The sequence below is a fragment of the Ceratotherium simum genome, chromosome 11 (genome assembly GCF_057802395.1).
Source record: "Ceratotherium simum simum isolate JZ-2026a chromosome 11, ASM5780239v1, whole genome shotgun sequence".
In the NCBI taxonomy this organism is placed as follows: domain Eukaryota; kingdom Metazoa; phylum Chordata; class Mammalia; order Perissodactyla; family Rhinocerotidae; genus Ceratotherium; species Ceratotherium simum.
In genome coordinates, this window is record NC_141910.1 from 53297064 (window position 1) to 53324332 (window position 27269).

Here is a 27269-nt window from a genome sequence, read left to right on the forward strand (position 1 = left end):
TTATGTTTGAGTAACTCCTGAAATCTTGAAACAAACTATGTCTCAGTCTCTCCCTAGGGGAGCTGTGCTTGAGTCTTAGGGGGAGTGTGACGGATTCTCTCAGAGGGACTGTGTCGGCTCTTCTCAGAATGACTTGAGTCCGATCTTTTCAGAAGGACTGCGACGACTCCTCTCAGAGGGCCTGTGCTGTCTTCTCTCAGAAGGACTGCGACGACTCCTCTCAGAGGGCCTGTGCTGTCTTCTCTCAGAAGGACTGCGACGACTCCTCTCAGAGGGCCTGTGCTGTCTTCTCTCAGAAGGACTGCGACGGGTTTTTTCAAAGATACTGCGATTGGTCCTTTCAGAGGGACTGCGACATCTCCTCTCAGAGGGACTTCCATGGCTCCTCTCAGAGGGATGGTGATAGTTCCTCTCAGAGAGGCTCTGATGACTCCTCCCAGAAAGACTGCGACAAGTTCTGTCAGAGGGCCTGCATTGGCTCCTTTCGGAGGAATTATATGGGGTTCTTTCCCTATAGAAGCTGTGATGGTTTGGTTCCTTGTGTGTGGGTTTCTCTTTAAGGTGACCATGTGAGGTTTTCTTCATGGGGGAACCATGTAGGATTCTCCCTTGGGCCCGAACTCTGGTTCCTCTTTTGGAGTTCTTGGACTCCTGGCTAGAGATTTCGTTTCTGTAGAAGTTTCTCTTAGCTCTGCTGCTACTGTCACTTTGAACAGCACCGAAAGGCTGTCTGATCGAGGTGGTTATGAAAGTGGTACTTCTTTGGGAAACTATGGGCTTGGGCAGTTGGATAGATCTGTGTTGGAAAGAGGTATCTTTTTTCGGTTGTTGAGCTGATCTGAATAGGTCTGTTTCTCCCCACAACATGCTCTCCTGCTTAGTGGCTGAGTCTATTGGCTGTAGCTTGACAACTGGCATCCTGTCTCTTTTGATATCCTTTGATAAACAATAGTCTCTGACTTTTTGTTTTGGATGATAGTTTTTGCTTGACCACAAATGGTCTGGCCTTGTCCTGTCCTCAGGTTTCTGCCCCAAAAAAGCCATAATTCTGTGTGCTGTTTGGAATGCCTGCTTTAGGCCCTGAAAAAGCAATTGAATGAATTTGGGTTGGGAGGGTTTCTTAGGTTGTCTTTGTAAAGAGGCAGTAGTTGTCTGAGAGGCAGTAGTTGTCTGAGATGCTCCATTCCTTTTCCTTCTTAACTGGGCTGGTAATTCCCTATAGGGACTCTGTATTATGGTTCTACTGTTTGTGTAGAACTTTGTGTTTGGTGTTCTAACTCTCTTGGTTATTCTTTTTATTGGATATTTTGAATCATGGGTCTTTTTGGTTCTCACTTTAGCCCATTTTTCATCCTGATCGCTTTCAGAGTCACTCTCTGGTAGAGAGTGAACTTGAGTGAATTCATAGTGCCCAAGTTCTCTAATTTCTGTCTTTCCTGTTAGGTCAGGGCTGCCACATTGCCTTCGCCTGATGTGGACTTGTACAGGAGCTGGAGACTGGGAAGACCCAGACTGGAAATCGATTGTAGAAATAGGACTCTTGGAGGCTCGAGCATAGATTTTAGCTTTCCTTAGTGATGGTGATATAGGACTTCTTGGTGTGATGGGTCTGTCTTTTCTATGATACTTTGAGACCTGAGGTCTTTTCCCAGTTTGCAACCTAAAGCCAAGATGGAATCTAATCTCTGCATGGCCTTCAGCATTGCTTACAAGATGGAGCTGTGGATAGATAAGAAGGTAAGGCCCAAAAGTGGCCTGTAATTTATGACAGCAGTTAAATCCTGAACATCTGCCACACTGTAGGCAGATAGGGTATTTTAGGACCAGACCTGAAGCTAGAGGTGGAGGTACATTGGGAGGTATTTGACTCCTTAACATTTTTGCTGCTATTTTTAGCTGCAGATCTTGTAGCAGCTGGAACTGTTCTGAAAAGTCAGTCTTGTCCTGGGAAAGATAACTTGGCTTGAGGGAGTGCTGGGACTCAAAAATCCTTGTCTGTGAATCACTCTGTGAGTTCTCACTCTCTTCCCCTGGAACAGGATCTTTCCTAGCGAAAAATATATTGAAGGAAGATTCTGACTTCACTGGGGCAGGAAACTGGTCCCTTGTACATGAAATAGGCATGTGCTGAATGACTTCCTGGGATATATCACTGAGCTTTGAGTTTGTTTTCTTCATTCTCACTCTAGTCCCAGAGTATTGCTGTATTATAGAGGACATGGAGCCACGTGTCCACATCCTTAAGGCCATTCTTTTCTTATGATCAAGGCATGAAGTATGCCTTTGAATATAGTTTTTGACCACTGAAGGTCGAGAAATAGTACTTCGACCCTTCTCTGGCAGACTCTGGGAAAATTCCATCAGTTTAGCTGGAACCCCAAATAAATTCTGAATAGACTGACAGGTATCTGCAATGGTTTTTTCTGTTAAAGATGTTTGAGAACAAAGCTTCCTTTCCATAGTGGTCCCCAAGACATTCCCTAGTATTAGCATATTGGAGAGATATTTTCTAGGTAGTCGCTGCCTCCAAGAGTGACTCTCCCACAAATTCTGTTGTCTGCCCAGGACAGACCAGGCAAGGCCTCTTCGAGCCCTTGATCCTGCCTGGAAGGTCCTAGATGGTGATCTCCAGCTTTGTGGTGGATGTTGGGAGAAGCCTTGGAGAGAATTCTCTAGCTCCTCCACCTGCTTCCTCTTAGTCTTCTCCTTAGATATGACATCCACTCCTGGGATCTCAGAATGTGGGGTTTCTACAGTGTTAGCTATCTTATCAGAGGGTTGATTATGAAGGGACAAGGGAAGGGTTGAAGATTGTATCATAGCAGGGTCTATAAAGGACTCTTCAGGCAGCAAAATATCTGCCCCAAGGTTTTTTATATCCAAGGCTCTTGATACTTCTGGCATCTCAGAATCCCAAAGGCCTCCTAAATCAGATGTTGTTTTGACAGAGCTTGAGATGAGTGAGTTTGAAGAGTTGTGTAGAAACCTGGAGAAATAATTTCCTACTTGTAACTCTTCTCCTGACATTAACTTCTCAGATTCCCTATTCTGATACACTTGTCCTAGATTCAAATCCTCAGATTCCATGACTTGCAGAGGCCCTGTTTTTATCCCAATAGATTTCACAGCCTGAAATCTTTGTTCATGAGTCAACACTGTAGGTTCCTCGAATGGAGATGTTGGCCGTGAGGTTAATTCTGCAGATTTCACTTCAGTATTTGGCCTTGGAGTTAATTCTACAGGTTCTACCAGTTCTTGAAGATGTGGCCTTGGGAGTAAATCCAAACACTCCATTACTTCAAGCCCCAATCCTAGGGCTACTCGTATTGGTTCTACAACCTGAGGAATTGGTCCTGGTGCTAATTCCTCAGATTTTATAATTTGAAGTGGTGGCCCTGGGATTAACATGGTCTTTACAATTTGAAACCCTGTCAACTCCATTATTTCCAAAATTTGGTGTGTTGGCTCTGTGATTAATTTCTTAGATTTCACATTTTGCAACCATAGCCTTGAGGTAAACTCTGAAGGTCTCACATCTTGCAGTTTTGGTGTCAACTCAACATAGTCCACCATTTGAGAGGTTAGCCCTGGCGTTAATGTTACAGACTTCACAACTTGAATTGGTGGCCCAGGAGTCACTTTCACAGATTCAGCAACTTTTGGGGGGGCTACTGGGGTTACCCCTGTTGATTGAGTAACTTGAAGGTCTGTCTTTGTAGATTTTGTGACTTGATCTAGTGGCTTTGGACTAATCCTCGTAAATTCTGTAATTTGACCCAGTGGTCTTGGGGCTATCTCTGAATATTTCATACTTTGATTCTGTGACTGTGTTAGTTCCATTGATCCCTCCCCTTGTTGCCATATCTCAGAGGTGAGCTCTACAGATTCTACATGTCCTGCATCTTGACTTATTCGCTTTGGGAGCAACTTTAAAGATTCCTCCCTTTGAAGCCATTGCTTAGAGGTCAAACCCACAGATTCTGAGATTTGATGTCCTAACCCTAATATTATCTCTGAAGATCCCATATGATGCCATGACTTTGGAGTCAGTTCTACAGGTTCCTCCACTTGCAGCACTGTCTCAGAAGTCAACTCCACAGATTCAGGAACTTGATATCCTAGCCCTGGTGTCATCTCTGAAAATTCTGGGACATGATGTAATGACTTTGTAATCAATGCTACAGAATCTTCCCTTTGCAATCTTTCCTCAGAGATCACCTCTACAGATTCTAGGGCTTGAGTATAGGGCCTTGGAGTTCTCTCTGCATATCCAGTTGCTTTACTTTTTGGCATTGGGGTCATTCCAAGGAATTCCTCCCTTTGCAGCCTTGCCTCAGAGGTCAACCCCATAGTTTCTGTAATGTGATGCTTGGGCTCTGGGGTCATCCCTTCAGATTCCACAACTTGCTGTAGTGACCTTGTATATAACTCCCCCAAGTCCTTAACTTGAGGCCATGACTGAGAGAACAACTCCAGAGTTTCTGGGATTTGGTAGCTTTTCTCTGGGGTTAATTCTAAGGATTTTGAGCCTTGATCCCTTAGCACTGGAGTCAGATCAACAAATTCTGGTACTTGAAGATCTAGCTCCAGAGGCATCCCTGAAGATTCCATGGCTTTAACTATTGGCTTTGGGGTCAACCCTACAGATTTCTCTACACTTTCTGTGCCTTGACATGCCAACCTTTGTGCCATTTCTGAAGATTCTGTGACTTGATAAATTGGTATTGAATTCAAATTCACAGATTTAGGGACTTTATACCTTGGCTTTGGGATCATCTCTGCATATTTTACAAACTGATGTCCTGGTCTAGGGATTATTTCAGAGGAGTCAGTGATTAGATAGCTTGTTCTTGGAGTTAGCTCCTCAAATTTCACTCTTTGAAGCATTGACCCTGGTGCTAACTCCACAGATTTTCTATCTTGCTTCAGAGACACTGAAGACAATTTCACATGTTTTATACTTTGCAACTTTGGTTCTGGAGTAAGCGCCATAGATTTCACACGTTGTTGCTGTGATTCTGAAGACAAATTTGAAAATTTGACACTAGTCAACATTGGTCCTGATGTGAACATCTTAGTTGGTTCTGGTGCCAACACTACTGATTTCACATCTTGCCTTCCTGAAGTCAATTCTCGGCAAGTCATACCTTGGTGTTGGGATCCTGGTGTCAACCCTACAGATTTTACATCTTGAAAACATGGCTCTGGTGCAAAGACCTCAGATTTAACACCTTGTGACCTCAGGCATGATGACAACCCTAAAGAATTCACACTTTGAGGTTGTGGCCATAGGTTTGACTTCACAGATTTCATTTCTTGAGAACATGGCTCTGATACAAACACCATAGATTTCTGCCTAGGGCAAGAAATCAAATTCTTAGAATTCACATCTTGAGGTTGTGGCCCTGGTTTCAACTCCAGAGATTTCACATCTTGAAAACACAGCTCTGGTGCAAACATCACAGATCTTACACTATGCTGTCTGAGGTGTGAGGGCAACTCCTCAGAATTCATACCTTGAGGATGTGGCCCTGGATTTAACTCCACAGATTTCACTTTTTGAAAACATGGCTCTAGTGCAAACACCTCACATTTCAAGTCCTGTAGCTCAGAGCCTGAAATCAATTTCACAGAATTTGCACCACAAAGCAATGGCTCTTTGTTCATCTTCATAGATTTTACATCTTCAAGCAGTGGCTCTGGTAAAAATAACACAGATTTCACACCATTTTTCTGAGGGCCCAAAGTGAATGCAGATTGTATATCTTGTTGCTGTGACCCAAGGTGGTTCTCCAAAAATTGGACTTCTGGAAACTTTGTCCCTGGGGTTAACTCAGAAGATTTTACACCTTGCAAATATAGTCCAGGGTTGAACAAAATAGATTTTGTACCCTGAGATCCTGGGCCAAGCTTCAATTCAGAGGGTTTCATGCCTTGCATCTGTGGCCCCAGATTAAACTTTATAGAATTTATGCATTGAAGTTCTGACCCTGAATTCAACTCAGAAGAATTCACACCTTGCATCTCTGGGCCACAGTTGAACTCCATTGATGTTATACCTTGAAACTTTGTCCTTGGAGTCAATTCACATTTTATATCCTGTAAATGTTGCACAGGGTTGAACATAACAGATTTTATACCTTGAAGTTCTGGCCCTGGATTCAAATTAGAACATCTCGTACCTTGACATTTTGTCCCTGAAGTCAATTTAAAAGATTTTACACCTTGCAAGGGTGGTCCAAGTTTGCACCCCATAGAATCTACACATTGAAATTTTGGCGCTGGCTTCAACTCAGAAAAATCTACACACTGCATCTGTGGCCCAGGGTTGCAGTCCATAGGTGCTACACCCGGACACTTTGACCTTGGAATCAATTCAGATTTCAGACATTGCAAATGTGGTCCATGGTTGAATACCATAAATGTCTCACTTTGAATCTCTGTCCCTGGATTCACCTCAGAGCCCATATCTTGACATTTTGTCCCTGAAGTCAACTCGAAAGATTTTATCCCTTGCAAAGGTGGTCCAAGTTTGCACTCCATAGAATCTACACATTGAAATTTTGGCCCTGGATTCAATTCAGAAGAATTTACACACTGCACCTGTGGCCCAGTGTTGTAGTCCATAGGTGCTACACCTGGACACTCTGACCCTGGAATCAATTTAGATTTCAAACACTGCCAGTGTGGTTCTTGGCTGAATACCATAGATGTCTCACATTGAATCTCTGTCCTTGGATTCACCTCAGAGCCCATATCTTGACATTTTGTCCTTGAAGTCAACTCGAAAGATTTTACTTGCAAGGGTGGTTCAAGTTTGCACTTCATAGAATTTACACACTGTAATTTTTGCTCTGGATTCAACTCAGAAGAACTTACACTCTGTGTCTGTGGCCCCGGGTTGCATTCCAGAGGTGCTACACCTAGAAACTTTGACCCTGGCATCAATTCGGATTTCAAACACTGCCAGTGTGGTCCAGGGTTAAACACCACAGGTGTCTCATTTTGAATGTCTGTCCCTGGATTCAACTCAGAAGATTTCCTACCTTGCAGTTTTGAAACTGAAGTTAACTCAGAAGAGTTACCACTTTGAAAATATGGCCCAGGGTTACATCCAGTAGAATTTACACACTGAAGTTTTGGTTCTGAAATACATGCAGAAGAATTCACACCTTGCAAATGTGGCCCAAGGCAGGACACCTTAGATTTTATACCTTGCAGCTCTGGCCCAGGATTCAACTCAGAAGATTTTACACCTTGCAAGTGTGGCCCAGTGTTGAATGCCATAAAATCTATACACTGATGCTGTAGCCCTGGATTTGCTTCAGAGGATTTCCCACCTTGCAATTTAGGTTCCTGGTTGAATTCCAGAAATTGCTTATCTGGAAGCTTCATCTCTGTTCTCAACTCAGGTTTTATCTCTTCCAACTGTGGCCCAGGATTGAACTCTAAAGACTGCATACCTTGAAGCCTTGTTCCTAGGCACAACTCAGAAGATTTCGCACCTTGCAACTTTGCCCCAGGGTTGAATTCCATAGATTTCACACCTTGAAAGTGTGCCCCTGGTGTCAACATAGACAATTTCCTATCTTGTAACTGTGGGGCTGAGTTGAATTCCAAAGATTTCACATTTTGTACCCTTGTACTTAGAGTCAATTTAGAAGATTTCATGTCTTGCCACATTGGCCTCGTGATGAACTCCCCAGATTCTCCACTTTGAAGCTTGGTCTGTGGTGTTACCTCAGCAGACGTCACACCTGGTAAGTGTGGAACAGGTTTTAAGTCAACAGATTTCAAATCTTGAGGCCTCCATTCTAGCGTTAAATCATATTTCTCACATTGTCTCTGTGGTCCAGGGTTAAATTCCATAGATTTCACTCCTTGAAGCTTCCTCCTCTGGGTTAAATTAGAAGATTTCCCACCTTGTAACTTTGGACTATGGTTGAACCGTAAGGATTTCACATCTTGAAGCTTTGTCCCTTGAATCAACTCAGAAGATTTTTTACTTTGTATCTGTGGTCCAGAGTTGAACACTGATTTCACTTCTTGAAGCTTTGTCCCTGGGATCACCTCAGAAGATTTTATACCTTGAAAATGTGGTCTAGAACTGAACCCCATGGATTTTACATCTTGAAGCTTTATACCCATGATCAGCTCAGAACACTTCATATCTTGTAACTGTGGGCCTGAGTCCAACTCTACAGATTTCACACCTGGAAAGTTCCTCCCCAGGGTCAAATTGGAATATTTCTTATCTTGTAACTTTGAACCAGATTTCAATTCTACAGATGTCACACCTTGAAGCTTTTCCCTTGAGATCACTTCAGAAGATTTCACACCCTGTAAGCATGGTCCAGACCTGGAATTCATAGATTTTACGTCTTGAAGCTTTATATCCATGATCAACCTAGAAGAATTCATATCTTGCAACTGTGGGCCTGACTTAAATTGCACTGATTTCACTTTTTGAAGCTTTGTCCCAAGTATCAACTCAGAAGATTTCACACCTTGCAACTGGGTACTGGGGCTGAATTCTTTATGTTTTACATCTTGAAGCTTTGTCTTTGAGGTTCCTTCAGAAGACTTGACATTTTGAAACAATGGCCCAGGGTTGAAATCTGTAGATTTGACGCCTTGAATATTTGTCCCTAAGGTCAATTTAGAAAATGTTATACCTTGCACATGTGAGCTGGGGTTTAACTCAGTAAATTTCATATCTTGGGACTTTGTCTCAGGTGGCAACTTAGAAGATTTTAGACCTTGCAATGGTTCCGAGTTGAAATCCTCGGATTCCACACCTTGAAGCTTTGTCTGAGGAGTCAACTCAGATGACTTCATATTTTTCAAGTGTAGTGGGGAGTTCAACTCTATAGTTTTATCACTTTGTAATTGTGACCCTTGGCCTAATACCCCAGATTTCACCTCAGGAAGCTGTAGTTCTTGTGTAAGCACTAGAGACTTTGCACCTTGAAGCTGTGTTCCTGGGGTCAACTTAGGAGATTTCCCATCATGCAAGTGAAGCCTAGATTTGAACATCAGAGATTTTATATCACAGAGCTTTGACCTTGAAGTCAGGTCACATGATTTCATACTTCTAAACTGAAGACAAGGTTTCAAATCGAAACCTTGAGGCTGATGCTCCTGGGGTGATGCCAAAGATTGTATACCTTGGAGCTTTGGCCTTGGAGTTAATGTGGATGACTTCATATCTCTTAACTGTATCAAAGATTTCAACTCTGCTGGTTCAACACATTGAGATTGTAACCCAAGATTTAGCAGAGGTTTCATGCCTTGACACTCTGGTACAGGTATCCACTGAACAGATTTCATACTTCCAAGCTGTGGCTGTTGGTTTAACTCCACAGTTTTCACACCTTGAAGCTGTGGCTCTGAGGTTGACACCAAAAATTTCCCTTTCTGCAGCTGTGATCCTGGGGGCAACTCAGGGGTTTTCACACTCTGCAACTGTGGCCTGAGGTTGAACTCCATATATGTTGTACCTTGAATTTTTGGCCCTAGAGTCAATTCAGATGACTTCACATCTCTTAACTGTATTGAAGATTTCAACTCTGCAGATTTGCCACCTTGAGATTGTGACCTAAGATTTAATCCTACAGATTTCACACCCTGCAACTCAGGCCCTGGTATCCACTGAACACATCTCATACTTTCAAGCTTTGGCTCTTGTTTTAACTCAACAGTTTTCACACCTTGAAGCTGTGGCTCTGAAGTTGACTCTAAGGTTTTCATTTGGTGCAACAGTGATCCTGGGGTCAACTTGGGGGATTTTATGCTTTGCAACTGTGATTTAAGTTCAAACTCTTTAGGTTTTACACCTTGAATATTTGATTCTGGAGTCAATTCAAATGATTTCATACCTTTTAAGTGTAACTCAAAGTTGAGGTCTACTAATTTTTCACCTTTAGATTTTAACTCTGGAATTAATCCCAAAGACATCCCATCTTCTGATTTAGACCCTTTCTTCAACTGCTGTGAATTCACGCATTGCTGCTCTGGTGAGATTACAGATATCTCACCATCCTGTTCTGGTCCAGGAGTTAAATTCACAAGTGCCATCCCTTGAAACTTTTGCCTTGGGGCTAAATCCACAGATTTTACTCCTTGAAACTTTTGTCTTCTGGTTACATTCACAGATTTAACTACCTGCTTGTTTGGCCTTGGGGTCAACTTCACAAATTTTACACATTGCAGCTCTGGATCTGGAGCCTCCTCTACAGATTTTAAACTTTGAAGCTTTAAACGTGGGGTAATCTCTATAAATTTTGTATCTTGCATTTGTGGCTCTGAAGTCAGTTGCTCAGGTTTCACACCTTGCAATTGAGGCCCTTGGAGCAATGGCTCAGCTGCAAAAGGCACAGAATTATCACCTTGTATCTTTGGTCCAAGTTTCAATTCCACAGCTTTCACATCTTGCAGTTGTGTTCTTGGGACCAACTCCACACTTTTAAATTCTTGAATTCTTGAATGCGGAGTCAATTCAACAGATTTCACACCTTGATGCTTGGAATCTGGGGTGATTTTCACAGATTTGACATCTTCTATCTGTGGACCTGATGTTATCTTCATAGATTTCACATCTTCCAGTTGTGGACTTGGGGATAGCAACATAGATTTCATACCTCTTAGACACTGTCTTTGAGTTGAGGCCACAGATTTCACGTCTTCTAACTCAGACTCTGAGATCAACAACTCAGATTTTAAACCTTGAAGTTTTGAGCCGGGGGTCTGCTCTATCAGTTTCACACCTCCCACCTGTGGCCCAGGGGTTAACACCGTAGATTTGACATCTCCCAGTTGTGGCTTTGGTGTTAATTGCATAGATTTCATACCTCCCAAATGTGACCCTGGGGGTATGTCTGTAGATCTCATATCTTCCAGCTGTGGTTCTAGGGTTAGTGCCTCAGACTTTAAACCAAAAAGTTTTGAGGTTGGGTTCCACTCCACAGATTTTACATCTTGCAACTGTGGTCCCTGGATCAATTCAGAAAATTTCATACTTTGTAACTGGGGTCTTCTGGTCAACTCAGAATCATTTACACTTGGCAACTGTAGCCCCAGAGTCAACTCCATAGATTTTACATCTGGTATTTGTAGCTCTGAGACTAATTTATCAGAAATGTCCCCTTCAAAGCTTGACATTTGGTCTACCGCTACACATTTTATACCTTGAAACGGTAGCTCTGGTACTAACATTTCAGGCTTACCCCCTTGCTGCTCAAGTCCTAGGGTCAACTCCATAGATTTTACTTCTTGCATCTTTGGCTCTGGGGTCAACTCAAAAAATTTCACACATTGTAGTTGTGGCCCTGAGTTTAACTCCGAAGATGTCACACCTTGAAGTTGAGTTCCTGATGTCAGATCACAAAATTTCACATCTTGTAGCCATGGCCCTGGGTTAAGCCCCATCTGTTTCATACCTTGAAGCTCTGGAGACATCTTTGCTAATTTAGAATCTTGAAGCCCTAACTCTGGAGTCATCTCCACAGAATTTACACCATGAAACATTGATCCTGGGGTTTGTTCCCCAAATTTGACACCTTGAATCTTTGGTCCTGAAGTCAATTCAGAAGGTTTGACATCTTGCTGCCTTGGTCCTAGGTTCAGTTCCTCAGACTTCATACCTTGAAATTGTAGTTCTGAGGTCAGTTTCACAGATTTCATGCTATGAAACTGTGATCCTTCTACAGACAGAACAGATTTCATATTTTCAACTGGGAGCCCTTGGCTTAACTGCAAAGATGATTCTGTTACAAACCCTGCAGACTTTATATCTTGAAGCTGTGTTCCTTGTATAAACTGCACATGTTTCAAATCTTGATGCTTTGGTTCTGGGGTCAAATCAGAAAATCTGACATCTTGCAAGCATGGTCCTGAGTTTACGTTCACAAATAACATATCTTGAGGTTGTGGTTCTGGAGTCAGCTGTACAGATATAACACTTTGATGCTTTGGCCCTGGAATAAAATCTAACAATTTGATTTCTTGCATTGGGGAAGCTGGGGTCAATTCATCAGATTTCACACCATGATGTGGGGACTCTGAGATTAAATCTTCAGGTTTTTCTCCTTGAAGTAGCAGGCCTGGAGATAACTTTGAAAATCTGACACTTTGTGACTGTGGCCCTAGGGTCAATTTCACACCTTGGAGCTGTGCCCCCTTAGCCAATTCCTCTGATATTATACTTTGTAGCACTGGCTCTTGTATCAGCTTCTCAGATTCTACCACTCCAGTAGTAGTTGACTGTTGGATTGAATTAACATATTTCACATCTTGTAACTGTGGCTCTGGATCCAACTGCCTGGACTTTACTCCCCAGAGCTGTGGCTCTGACGTCAACTCCGTAATATGTGGTTTTGGTCCTGTAATAAACTGTTTAGATCCTACCGCTAATGGGGATGACTCAGAGGTTAACTTCACAGATTTCAAATTTTGCAGTAGTGGCTCTGATTTCTCATATGGCATCCCTGGTCCTAAAGTCAACTCCAGAGATCCTTTTTCTGAATATGGTGGTACTGGCATTGCCTCCTGGAGGTTTGCAACTTGAAACAATGCCAACCCCACAGTTTCTGTGTTTTCATATTCTGACCTTAGGGGTATCTCTGACAACTCAGTAACTTGAAGATGGGGTCTTAGAGTCATTTTTGCCGATTCTATAACTTGACCTGTTGGTTTTTGTGTTAATGCCCCTTGGAGCGAATCCTCAGAAGTCAGCCTCACAGCGTCCATGTCTTGGTAGCCTAGCTCTGGAGTCATCTCTAACAATTTTTGAAAACGTGGCCTGGGCATCATCCCAGCAGTTTCCACGACTTGCTGTGGGATCAGCTTCACAAATTCCTCCTCTTGTGGCCAGATCTCAGAAGCTAACTCTGCAGGTGCCGTGTCTTGATGCCTTGGTCTGCAAGGTAGACCCACAGGTTTCATTACTTGTAAATGTGGTTCCATAGTCAGTTTCCTTGATTCAACATGTAGTAACGGTGACTCAAGAATTAACCTCCTAGATTCTTCCAGTGGGGCAGTTAAATTCACAAATTTATTATCATGCATTAATGGCCCTACAGTCAACTCCTCAGATTTTATACTTTTGGGCTGTGGTTCTGAGGTCAATGGCACAGATTTCACACTTTGAAATTGTGGTTCTGATATCACTTCCTCATAGTTCATAATTTCTGAATATGGTCCTAGATTCAGATGAACAGACTTCATACGCTGGGAATCTGGGTTCAACATCTCTGATTTCATACCTTGCATCTCTGATCCTGGTACCAACTCCAGAGATTCTTGTATTGTGTGTTGTGACACTGGAGTCTCCCCCATGGCTTTTACACTTTGGAGCATTGTCTCAAGAGTACCTTGGAATGACATTGAGTTCATCTGCATAGATTCTGAAGCTTGGCTCAATGGCCCTGGGGTATATCCTAAAGATGATTGTACCAACCCCACAGATTCTTTCACCTGATAACAAGTGTCAGAGGTCAACTTTGCTTCTGCTTCTTGATATCCTGGCTCTGAGATCATCCCTAAAGATTCTGAAGCGTGATGCCATGGGGTCAATCTTTCAGGTTCTGTGCCTTGATGATTTGGTTTGGGGTTCAACTCTACAGATTTTACTACTTGAATGTGTGCCCCTGGGATCAGCTCCTTATATTGTATGCCTTCTACCTGTGTCTCAGGGATTAACCTCCTACATTCTATTTGGGGAGTTTTCACATCTTTAAGCAATAGTACTGGGGCTATCTCCAGTACTTTTAAAGATCTTTTATCTTGTAACCATGGCTTTGGGGCCAACTCTACAGATTTCATATCTTCCTGTAGTGGTCTTAGGGTCAAATCCACAGTTTTTATACATGGAAACTCTGGTGGTAGGGCCAAATGAACATATTCCATACCTTGCGACTGTGAACTAGGGGTCAAATCTATAGATTTCTTACTGTGCAACTGTGATGCTGGGGCTAACTCAGCAGATTTTTCACTTTGTTTTTGTGGTCCTAGGGTTAATTGGATAGATGTCACACCTTGAAGCTGAGACCCTGGGGCTGACTGCACAGATTTCCCACTTTGCAGCTGTGGTATGGGGGCCAACTCACTGGATTTTACACTCTGCAGTTGAAGTTCTGGGGCCAGTTCTACAGAGTTTACAGTTGAGATCAGCTGTCCATATTTTACCATTTCTGGGATTGAACCTGTGATTATATCTACAGATTTTACACTCTGTAATTCTGGTCCCAAGCTCAGTTTCTCAGATTTTATATTTTGCAATCTTGGGGATAACTTCATAGACTCCATAACCTTACATTGTGGCATTGGCTTTGCCCCCATACATTTCACACCTTGAAGCAGTGATGTAGTAGTCATTATTGCAGATTCTTTGACTTGATGCGGTGGCCTTTGGGTCATTCCCATAGATTCTGTACCTTGACCCAGTGACCTTGGGATTGTCTCTAAAGATTCCATTATTTGATGATGTGACGGTGTCAACTCTACAGATTTCTTCATTTGTAGCCATGTGTCAGAGGTCAACCCCATAGTTTCTATAACTTGATGACTTTGCCTTGGGCTCATCTCTGAATATTCCAGGATTTGATGCCATGGGGTCAACCTTGAAGATCCCATGACTTGATGAGGTGGCCCAGGGGTTAATGCCATAGATTCTGTGCCTTGATGATGTAGTTGTGGGGTCATCCCTACAGAGTCTAGCATTTGAATCCATGACCCAGGAGTCAACAACTCCAGAGATTCTTTGACTTGAGATATTGGCCCTGGGGTCAAATCCTGAGTTTCTACAACCTGTGACTGTGGTGCTGTGATCATTCCCATGGATGACGCTAGTGCTATTGGGGTTACCTTTAGAGAATGTATGGATTTATGTGATGGCATTGGAATCATCCCTACTGATTCCATGACTTTAGGTGATGTCTTTGGAGGTAAGCCCACAGATTCTACAACTCCAGGTGGACCAATAGTAGTAGGTGAGCTAGAAGAAATCAAACCATCTGGTTGAGTTGCCCTTGGGGTCAAATTTGCAATCTGAGACTGTGAATCTGGGGTCAAACTCCCAGATTCTGTAACATGTGCTGGTGTAACTATTCCCATGAAATCCATAGCTTGTAATAGTGCCACTGGAGTTACTTCCATGTAATCGATGACTTGATGCAATGGCCTGGAGATCATTTCCAATGATTTTGTGTTTTGATGTAATGGCCCTGGAGTAATCTTCAATGGTTCTATGACTTGACTTTGTGACCTTGAGGTTGTGCCCACTGATTGCATAACTTTATACTGTGGCCCTGGGGTCTTAGTTTCCATGACTGCATGTTGTGGCCTTGGACTTGTCTTTCCTGGTTGTATGACTTGATGGCCCAACAATGTCTTCATTTTCAGTGAGTCCATGACTTGATATTGTGGCCTCGGGTTCATTCCCACTGACTCTATGATGTGTGGATGTGATTTTTTAATCATCCCCATAGAATCCATGACTTCAAGCAATGCTGCAGGAGTTACCTTCACATTATCTGTGACTTGATTCAGCGGTCCTGAGGTCATCTTCTCTGATTCTATAACTTGATGCTGTGGCATTGGGGTTACCTCCACTGATTCAATAACTTGATATGATGGTTTGGGGCTTACACTCACTGTTTCCATGGATTCCACTGGTTTCACAACTTCATTTGGTGGCCGTGGGAATGAACCCATAGATTCTATCACTTCTGTATGTGATTCTGGGATCATCCCCATTGAATCCATGACTTGAAGTAATGCCAATGGAGTTACCTTTATGTTATCTGTGACTTGATATGGTAGCCTTGGGGTTAACTCCACATTAGTCACTTGGGTCTTATGCTGCTGTACCCTTTTTTCTGGAAGACCTATGACCCTCTGCTCTATACTAAGCTCTAGCACATGTTTTGGGTCCTTTTGCAGTAAAGTGGTTTCCTTTTGAATTATGTCAACTCCTAAACTTTTGGGAGGTGGAGTGCCCATTGATATAACTAAGGGCCTGGATCCAAGGATTTGGGGGCCATCCTCAGGTTGTGACTGCTTACCTGGGATAAGTGACTGTGAAATTTTTGTTTCTGTTCTATTTAATCCAGATTCCACTCCAACGTTCACATGAAGCTGAAATGATGGAAGGTCTGGGGATTTATTGTTGATATTTTGCTCAGCGCTTTGATGAATGGGCATAGATAACTGGATTTGCGGTTTCTCTGGTTCAGGGACTCCTCCTTGTACCTCAATTAAATAATTCAACATTGCCCATGATTCCCTCACAGGCAGAGGCACTGTTTGTTCCCGCAAAGTACAAACCTTCCAAGCCATATGTCCCTCTAACTCCCACCTAGCCAAAGGTGAGAGCCGGACTGGAGCCCACCCTGGGAATCGTGGTCTCTCCTTGAAAATAGAATTTGGCCCATGATCTGATGTCAAATGACTCTTGCTCCTTCTCTCATCTTTTGTTTTCTCTTGTTGTTTGCAGAGATTTGAGGATTCAAAAACAGAGTTGATAAAAGAGCTTTGAGGTCTTAAGGGTGAAAGAGTTGCCAAATTCTGAAAAAGTTTTGATTTCCTAAGCTCTGAGAGCTGAAAAGGAGGCAGAGATGTGCCTAGGTTCCTGAACACCGAAGGTTGCCTTTTGGGGAAAATAGGTAAACTATGTCTCCGGAATTGCCAGGTTGTTCTTTCAGAAAAAGCAGCAAGGTGAGACAACCTGGAGTTGTTGCATGATGATCCAGAAGAGATGCTATGGTCAGTAGAATGTTTTGCCTTCTTACAGTCACAACAGGGTAGAGCAGGTTCCTGAGCCACAAAAACAGAGGAAGTAGAAGAAGAAATCATATCCTCTGATTCAGGCAAACACGATTCCATAAGCCTTGATCTAAGAAATAAAGAGAAAAGTTTCCATTTGCTTTGAAGCAGGAAAATGTAGGAAAAGGGAAAGATAATGGCCAATTCAAATGTAAAATATTTTGGCCTGAGGGGAAACAACAACAACAACAACAACAAAAGATTGCTTTCCCCAACATCAATTACTTATGGAAAGAACTTCTTCCACTGGCACAAAGGGAGGCACCTGTCCTCATTCCAATCAGAAATGATCCATAGACCAGTGGTTCTTAAATTTCTTTTGAACCTAGAACTTTCTCCCACTGCCAAAACTAACTAACTCACTCACTCACTCACTCTCTTCTTCCTCTCCCTCTTCCTCCCTCCTTCAGTCTCTCCCTCATTCCCTCCTTCATTTCCCTCCTTCCTCCCTCATTAGTGCTCTACAACCTTCAATCCCCACCCAGAAAATACATTTCCTGACCTCGCACTTTCCAGGTATTGGAAGATGTGTTGAAAACTCCTGTCCATTGACCAGAGTATGTATTCCTGGGCCCATCTCACAGGGAGTCCTGAAAAGCTGAATGCAACAGAGTATGTCAGTGTAATTGAAGTAATATTAAAATACTGGAAAGGAAACCAACAAGAAGAGAGACTTAACGTAGAAAGGAGACAGCTATCATTGTGAGGGAAGTAAAACAGAGTCCCAGGTATCTTATTCCTAACTTTTACAGAGTTTATCAGTAGGATAGGCTGAAGAGAGAAAGAATAGACACAGTGAAGATCGATTTGACTTACCATGTCAGGTTAGAGTCAATGCAACCCATCCTGAGATTTTCTTCACACTGAAGAGCTGGGTGTAGGGGTGAAGAATCTATTAGCATCATGACTATTGACATCACCTAGTTCAACCCCCTTATCTTGCAAATCAGGATGCAATGGTGAAGTCATGCCTAAGATCATAAATCTAACTAGTGGAACAGCTCAGACTTAACCTGGGTCTCCAGTTTTTTTTAACTAACTAGCTGCCTTCACCATATAATAGATGTAAACCATTGGAAACAGCAGGAATAATCATGGTAGCAGGGAGTTGGAGTGGGGGAAACAGAGGTCATAATACATTTCTTTTCCTCCAAAGCAGTCCATCTAGTGTTTGTGGTAGGGGAAAAAAGGTACTGAAACGTCCCGCATCAAACTCTTAGTAGTTACCCCTTCTTCATTCTCCAATCTCACCAAGTTCTTTCCTGATACTTTGAGCTTTGCACAAAAGGAGATTAGGAAAGGAAGTGTAGAAAGAATTATGGAGCTGTTTACATCTCTTTGGAAGTGGAGATGCTAGAAAGAAAAGGCACATTTCTTGCATTTACATAATCTTTTTCAACCTCTCTCCTTCCCCCTGCTATTAAAGGCAAGTCTTAAAGCAGACCCACAATTGATCTGTCATTAGCCTTGAGGTGAAGAATAAAGAATAGGGTCTTTCTGACCTGTAAATTTCTGGATCTTTTTCAATTTATGCTGCTTTGAAGTCTGGAGAGGCACAAAAAGAAAAAATAAAATCAGGTAATGTTCTAGGTTAGAGAGTTTATTGACAGCACATTTCATCCTATAAACACAACTATTAATACTGTTGGCATCCATAACCACAGCAACAATTACCACCTCATTCATATATTCATGAATCGTTTATTAGGTACTTACTAAGTTGTAGGTATTGTATAGGGTGGTGAGACTACAAAGATAAATATGATCCCTGTATTCTAAGAACTTACACTAGTAGAAAAACAGATGTCTAACGAGGTAAGTTACACTACCATGTGGTATAGGCTATAACAGAAATATAAGTGTTAGGGAATAAAGAGGACAGTGATCAACTGCCTGGGACAGAAGAGAAGAATTAATCAGGAAGTTGCCATTTGTACTCGAGTTTGAAGAATCAGCAGAAGGTTTTTATGTGAAGAAAGAGTATTCCAGGCAAGAGGAAACATCACCAAGATTAGAAAGTCATGATTGTCAGGTGCATTTTTGCTAAGTAGTGAGAGATGAAGCTGAAAAGGTAGGTGGAAGCCAGATTATGCCAAACCGTGGAATTTTTATTTTATCCTATAGGTCAGAATTTCCCAACCAGTAGCTAGTAAACTCCTGGGTTTTTTGCAAGGGTGTTCTGGGTCATTTTAAAGGTAGAAATTACATTTGTTACAATTTCAAGTAAAATGATTTTTTATTTCTTCCATTTAAATCAGGACATCGGTTTTGAAGAGTGTATTACAAGAGCCTACACAACAATTACTGGGGATTCAGGAATGTGTTTATGATTCAGTCACTCAGTTTATTACTCAGTTGAATACTCCTAGCTGCAGTGGTAGTTTTGACTTTTAGACAGTTTCAAATTGATTTTAGGGCCGGCCCCGTGGCTTAGCGGTTAAGTGCGCGTGCTCCGCTACTGGCGGCCTGGGTTCGGATCCCGGGCGGGCACCGACCACCGCTTCTCCGGCCATGTTGAGGCCGCGTCCCACATACAGCAACCAGAAGGATGTGCAACTATGACATACAACTATCTACTGGGGCTTTGGGGGACAAAAAGGAGGAGGATTGGCAATAGATGTTAGCTCAGAGCTGGTCTTCCTCAGCAAAAAAAAGAGGAGGATTGGCATGGATGTTAGCTCAGGGCTGATCTTCCTCAAAAAAAAAAAATTGATTTTATGCTTTGTCATATATTATTTAATTAATGTCCATCATGGGCTATTGATTAAAGCCAACAAGCAAAGGGAAAATTGATACTGAAATACAAATTAATATACTTACAAATGGTCTTTCTATATATTTATCTCAAAATGATCTCTACATATCACAGACCTAAATAACCTCTCACTAAAAAACACTTGAAAATCCTGAATAAAATACAACAAACATTCTTTTAAAAGTGGAATTTAGCTCCTCTCAAGAGAATAAGGGAAATCTCCTGGCCAAAAATAAGGGGAGGGCCGGCCCTGTGGCTTGGTGGTTAAAGTGCGCGCGCTGCAATGCTGGTGGCCCGGGTTCGGATCCCGGGTGCGCATCGAGGCACCACTTCTCCGTCCATCCTGAGGCCGAGTCCCACGTGCAGCAACTAGAAGGATGTGCAGCTATGACATACAACTATCTACTGGGGCTTTGGGGGGAAAAAATAAAATAAATAAAATCTTTAAAAAAAAAAAAAAACAAAAAAACAAAAATAAGGGGAAAACTGAAAAAGAAAGAGTGGAAAGTCAGCTGATACTTCAATGCCCTAGGTCATCTGCAGTGTCAGTCACTAAGGGACTTGGGATAACAGCTAGGTAGGGACAAAGACAAGGCCCAAGTGAAGTGGGTATTTGGAATTGATACCCCATGAAAAAAAGCCAGGATTCTCAAATTGTTACACACTCAGTAAAAAAGTGGCTAAAAAAAAAATTCTGCCCACCGACAAGGAAGTTTGAGAGCTCTGGGTGGGGGATTCTCTGAGAATTCTAAGAGTCTATCCTCATACTGGTTTGGAATACTAATTTATACTCACTGTGTAGCCAGGAACCCTCAAACTGAAAATAAAAGGGGTCCTGGGCTGATAATGCCTCTAAGGCAAAGGCAAACTTAATCCAACAATATATAAAAAGGATCATGAACAACATCACAAACATGTTATATTTATTCCAGGAATTCATGGTTAGTTTAATATTTAAAAAATTCATTATACTTTAGCATATTAATACCATAAATGAGAAAACCCATATGAACATCTCAATAGAGGCAGAAAAAGCATTTAACAAAATTCAACATGCATTCATGCTAAAATTCTTAGCAAACTAGAAATAAAAGACAATTTACTTAATCTGATACAGAATATTTACAAAAACCATATAGCAAACATTAAATATAAATGATGAGTGAATGAAAACTTTCCTCTCCTAAAAAAAAAGATAAAGATCTGCACTATCACCACTTCTATTGAACGTTGGACTGGAAGTCCTAGTCAGTGCAATACAGCAAGAGAAAGAAATAAAAGGCATAAGGACTGGAAAGGAAGAAATAAAATTATCATTTGCAGACAATATGATTGCATAGAATATCACAATATGCTTTTTGAAAAGCATCTATAGATAAATTTTTAGGATCAATAAGCAAATTTAGCAAAGTCTCCAGGTAAAAGGTCAATATAGAAAAATCTATTTTATTTCCAAGTATCAGCATCATTTAGAAAATGACATTTAAAATATCACACCAAATCAGACCATATGTGCCTCCTAATGGTCATCATCACCTATAAAATAATCTTCCCCCCCAAAAAACAAACTTAACTCTGATAAGTCTTAAATCCAATTTCCCCATTTACAGGAAATACAAAGACAATGGAACATGTTAAATGTCAACATTTAATCAGCAAAATCCTGCCTGCCAAATTCTAGAGGACAAATGATCCATTTCTTCAACACATAAATGGGAAGAAAAAAAGAAAGAAATGGAGGTGGAGAATCTACAAATTAGAAGGGACTTAAGAAGCACACCAACCAATCTCAATATGTGGACCTTATTTAGATCTTCAGTCAAACAAACAGACTATGAATAATAATTTCTATCATTTATGGGACAATTGGAATTTGAAATATTGATGGATATTTGATGGTATTAAAGAATTATTGTTAAATTTTTAGGTGTAATAATGGTATTGCAATTAAGTACTTTCTTTGTAAAGAGTCTTTATCTTTTAGATATACATATTTATTTATGAATGAAATTATATTATCTGAGATTTGCTTCAAAATAATTGGTAAGTGAGTTGAAGCTAGGTGATGGATTCATGAAGATTCATTATATGCTTCTATGTGCTTTTGATTTGTTTGAAAATTTCTCTAATAAAAATGAAAAAATCATTTTCTATAGCTTCAAAAAACCCTCTTTATTGAAAACTAAATATTATTGAAAGAAATTAAGAAGGCCTAAATAAATGCAGAGACAAATATATTCATAGATCAGAAGACTCATTATTTTTAGGATGTCAATTATCCTCAATCTGAACTACAAATTCAGTGCAATTCCAATCAAAATCCTGCATGTGTTTGTGTGACAATTAACAGCATGATTCAAAAATTTATATGGAAATGCCAAGGACCTACAATAGCTAAAACAATTTTGAAGAGGATCAAAGTTGGAAAATCTACACAACCAAATTTCAAGACTTACTACATTAATAAAGACAGTGAGTATTGGTGCAAGGACAGACAAATAGACCAATGTAACAGAATAGAGAGTCCTGAAATAGATCCAAACATATACATTTACCTGAGTTATGACAGGGTCACCAGCACAATTCAATGAGAAAATTTATGGTCTTTTCAATAAATGGTGCTGGAAGAAAGGCCTAGCATTAGGGTGAGGTAGTAAGGCAGAGTCATACAAGTACCGGATCAGATTTAAAATTTCGATATCTTGTTCATTATAGATTTTCCACATTTATTTTGATTTTTTAATAATAGTACATTAAATATCATCTTGATTAGTAAGTTTTTTGGTGTCCCTTAAATTTTGTGCCCAAGGCGGGTACCTCACTCATCTCACCCTAGTCTCTGACCTACTGGAAGAATTGGATATCTATATGGGGGGAAAAAAAAAGAACTCTGATCCCTACCTCACACCATACATAAAAAGTAGTTAGAGATGGATCATAGATCTAAATGTGAAAGAAAAAAAAGTTTTCCTGAAGAAACATAGAAGAGTATCATAATGGCCTGAGAGTAGGTAAAGCTTTCTTACATTGGAAACAAACAAAAAAAGCACTAACCACAAAAGCAAAAATTGACAAATTGGATTTCATTAAAATTAAGAACTTCATTAACACACCATTGTGAGTGAAAAGGTAAGCCACAGAGTGGGAGAATTTATTTTTAATACCTTTATCTGGCAAAAGAGTCATATCCATAATATTTAAAGAATTCCTAAAAATCCATAAGTAAAAGACTGACCACCCAATCATTACAAATGGACAAAAGAACTGAGCAGGCAGTTCACAAAAGAGGATTTCCAAATGGCCAGTAAACACAAGTTGCTCAGTATCATTAGTCATCAGGGAAATAAATGTACATTAAAACCATAATGCAACACAAAACATACTCACCAGAGCGACTAAAATAAAAAAGACGGACAACGTCAGGTGTGGGCAAGAATGTGGAGAAACTAGAACTCTCATACTCTACTTATGGAAGTATAAATTGTATAATCACTTTAGAAAACTGGCATCATCTACCAAAATTAAACATACATACCAGAGGGCCAAGCAGTTCCTCTCCTATTGGAAACTGGATTCCACATCAACAATGTGTTATTTGCAATAACATCCTGAAACCTTCTTTATCTCATAATATAGGTATAACTTTTTTTAATTATAAAAATAAACAACTGACTTTTTAAAATGCAATGTGCAAGAGTTCCAGCCACTGGGTCATGAAAGCAAATTTTTTTCTACTTATGCCACAACAGGTAGTTAAATTTCATTTTACATTTCAATATACATTGGGTCCCCAAACTAACAAGCATGATATAATGTCACTTTAAAATTTATTTTCGACAACATGCATGAATCTCGAAAACATTGTGCTCATCAAAAGAAGCCTGACACAGAAGAATATATACTGTGTGACTCTATTTTTACAAGGTTCAAGAATAGGCAAAACTAATCCATGATGACAGAAATCAGAATAGAGGCTGCCTCTGAGTAGGAGGACAGACTAGGAAAGGACAGGAGGGAACTTTCCAGGATTATGGCAGTGTTGTGTTAGATAATGGGTATATAAATCTATCAAAGTGCATCAAACTGTACACTTAATATCTGTGCATTTTACTGTATATAATTGTCCCTGAATAAAAAGTATATTTGTTGGCAAAAAAGGTTTTTCTTACATAAATATGTAGTAAGAAATTTTATTAATTATTTTATGTAGCAGAGTGATTTATTGAGTAACTTACACTATACTTTGTTTTTATTGCTGCATCCTTCTGAAAAAGAAACTAATAGTTCCCCTCACCAAAGAAAGTAGCCAGGCCTTTGTTCTTACGGTCTTGGTTCTCCTAATCTGCAGTAGGGAGTTTTGCTGCTGAAAAAATTGGCAGGAAACTAAGAGACAATCCTCCTGTAAGACTAGACCTGTGGAGGATTTTGACTTGAGTTGCACCTGAGGTTTAGTATTGGGTTCTTCCAGGGTTGAGAGGAGAGGGAAGCTGGCTCCCAGAAACTCGGAAACAACACTGAAGCTGCAGGTACACCGGGTAGTGAGGCCCTGAGCCAGAGGGAATTTAGCCCTCCTGGTGTTAAGAGCTGAGATATAGTAGACTGGGGGCCTTAGCAAAGATCTCTGTAACCAAGCTTGGCACACAGGAGTTGAGCCACAGCTTTTGCCTTCTGATGGCAAAGAAGAAAAGTAATAGCTATTCCCATGGCTTAAGGACCTGGCCCTCTGCTATTCTGGATTAACTGCACAACTCCAGAGTTTTTATACAACATAAAGATTGAGGAGGAAAAACATACTGGACTTTTTGCCAACCTAGGTGATAGGAGGCTTAAACTAGTATTATATTTCATGTAGACAAATTTGCCATTTCTTACACCTAAGTGTTATGGAACAATCCATACCTGTTACAGTTAATTTAAAGTCAAACATCATGCATCACTTGTTACACGGAAAAAGTGGACATTTGTCACTTACTCTTAAAGATGATATTAAAATGAACTTTGCTATCTTAAAAAACATGCCATTGTAAAATGAAATATTATTTACTTAAAATCACTTATCATATATTATGAAAAAAGGACAAAATTATTTTTAAATTCTTAAGGGAGTTGACAAATTTTGACAGTGAAAGAAGTTTGAGTGTCAAAAAAGGTTGGGAAATGCTGCTGCCGGCAGTGGGATGCTGAGAGATTTTGTTTAGTTACTTTTAGCATAGTAACACAGTCAGCTTTGGGAGGTTTTGTGAGTGTTGTGGGGTTTTTTGTAGAGCCAGAGTTGATGCTCTAGGCTGGGAGAAGTTTGTAGGAGACCAGTTAGGAGACTAAATAGTTAAGAGATGAAGTCCTAGTTAAGCCAATGACACTGATTCTGGACTGCTGCATTTGAGAGATGTTTCTGAGAAAAAAATTGAAGGACTTTGTGGCCGCATATATCGATAGCCATATCTATTTCCAAGATCTAGAGTCCAGGCTAGTGCTGTCCAATAGAATTTTCTATGATGATGGAAATATTCTATATCTGCTCTGTCAAATATGCTGTGGCCTCTAGCCTTATATGAGCACTCGAAATGTAGGTAGTGCAATTAAGGAACTGAATTTTAAATTTTATTTAATTTTGATTAATTTAAATTTAAACCCCTGCATGTGGGCAGTGGATACTAGATTGGACAGCACAGATCTAAACCATTAATTTGAGCTGCTTGATGAATCTCCACATACATTTTATAAGCACTTCAAATGTAATAGTTCATTTTCTGTCTCCTACCACACTCAAAACTTCTGCCGTCTAATGTTTCCTATGTTGTTTAAAATGTCATCATTTTGTCAGTCATTCAGGGTTAAAATTAGAAGTCATTCATTTCACAAACCTATATGGAGTACTTACTATATGCTAGGCAGTGTGTTAGGCACAAGGATGAATACAGTCCTCAAAGGAAAATGATGATAATGTTTATAATTAACTCTTTGTGTTTGGGATTTACTCAGGAAAAAAAAGACTCAGTCCCTTCCCTCTCTTTCTGCCTCACTTTCCACATCTAAACTTTCACCACAGTACCCGCCTCCTCTTTCACATCCTTGAGGGCAGAGATTTTTGTCTCTTCCATTTACTGCTGTATCCATAGTGCCTAGAGGAGTGCCTTGCACATGGTGGTGGTGGTGGTGGGTGATAAACATCTGGGGAATGAATCCATGTCTTCTTTTCCACCTTACTGCTCTGATTCTTTCATTTCCTTTTCCCTCCTTCCCACTAAGTCGCTAACATAGCCTTCTATTGGCTTAGCTACACCAGAGAACTACCATATACACTTACTGGAGTCATTTAAAGCCTCACTTTCAAAGTGTGGTTCTTAGTCCAACAGCAGTAGCATCACCTGGGAGATTATTAGAGATGCAGAATCTCAATCCCTACCCTGCACCTACTGAATCAGAATCTGCTTTTTAACAAGACCCCCAGGTGATTCATATGCATATTAAACTTTGAGAAGCACTGCTCTAAAGCACAGATCTAAGCACATTTTTATCTGGCTTTAAAATCGTCGCTGTTGGGGCCGGCCCCGTGGCTTGGCCGTTAAGTGCGCCCGCTCCGCTACTGGCGGCCCGGGTTCGGATCCTGGGCATGCACAGACGCACCACTTCTCCGGCCATGCTGAGGCCGTGTCCCACATACAGCAATTAGAAGGATGTGCAACTATGACGTACAACTATCTACTGGGGCTCTGGGGAAAAAAAAAGGAGGAGGATTGGCAATGGATGTTAGCTCAGAGCTGGTCTTCCTCAGCAAAAAGAAGATTAGCACGGATGTTAGCTGAGGGCTGATCTTCCTCACAAAAAACTATATATATATTTGATGTCTTTCAATTACATACAGAATAATATTTACACAAAGTATTCAGCCTAGCATTCAAAGCCCTCTACAATGTGACCTCTATCCATTTTCCATGCTTTTCTCTCACTGAGTTCTCTACACTTCTATACTCCATCCAGATAGGTGCCTTCACCTCTCCTCAAATACATCCAACACTGTTCTGCTTCCCATGCTTTTTCCCAATCTATTCCTTCCATCTGGAAAGTCTTCCACTACTCTCTTCCCCCCACTCTATCCACCTTCAAATTCCTATCCTTGCTCTGAGGCACAACTCAAACCTGAGCTCTCCCAGAAGGCATTTTAGAGATCCCCCTAGTTCAAAATACTTTCTTTACCTCCCATCTCTTTAGCAATGTTTATACCTCTGTTGACTCTTATCACTTTCTCTTTCCTTGGGTTATGTAAATATCTGACTGTCTCCCCCACTTCACCTCGAGCTCCTAGAAGGGATGGCGTTTTAGTCTTTCTCAATGTCTAGTACACTGCCATATATAATAGTTTCTCAAAGTTTGTTGAAATGAATTGAAGGGAAAAGGATTGAGAGTGACTTATAGGAACATATCTATAGGCACTATCTTAACTCCCCTCTCCCACCCATCCAATTCCTCCCATGGCCCAGGATGTAAGAGTTTCTATGGCTGCAGGGGCAGGGAGAAGTGAGTTTTAAGGGAGTGTTACATCACATACCTCTGAGTCTTTCTTGGCTGCCACCTGCTCCCTGCTCTGTTTCCCAGAAAACAGTACCCAAAGACCCCACACAAGGAAACCACATAATAGTGGAAGACTGACATATGGTGGCAGTGGGATTGCCAGCCCCCAAATTGGCGCCAT

At 40.9% G+C, this 27269-nt stretch overlaps 1 protein-coding gene across 1 annotated transcript; it reads right to left on the minus strand.

The window, feature by feature from the left end:
- On the minus strand, positions 1-27269 carry SPATA31H1 (SPATA31 subfamily H member 1). The gene is given in 9 exon segments (XM_087436985.1): positions 1-149; positions 151-5390; positions 5517-5872; positions 6536-6638; positions 7299-16891; positions 17324-17419; positions 17638-17692; positions 18324-18366; positions 27126-27269. Coding segments are annotated over 9 exon segments (15726 nt in total). The 3' UTR covers positions 1-53.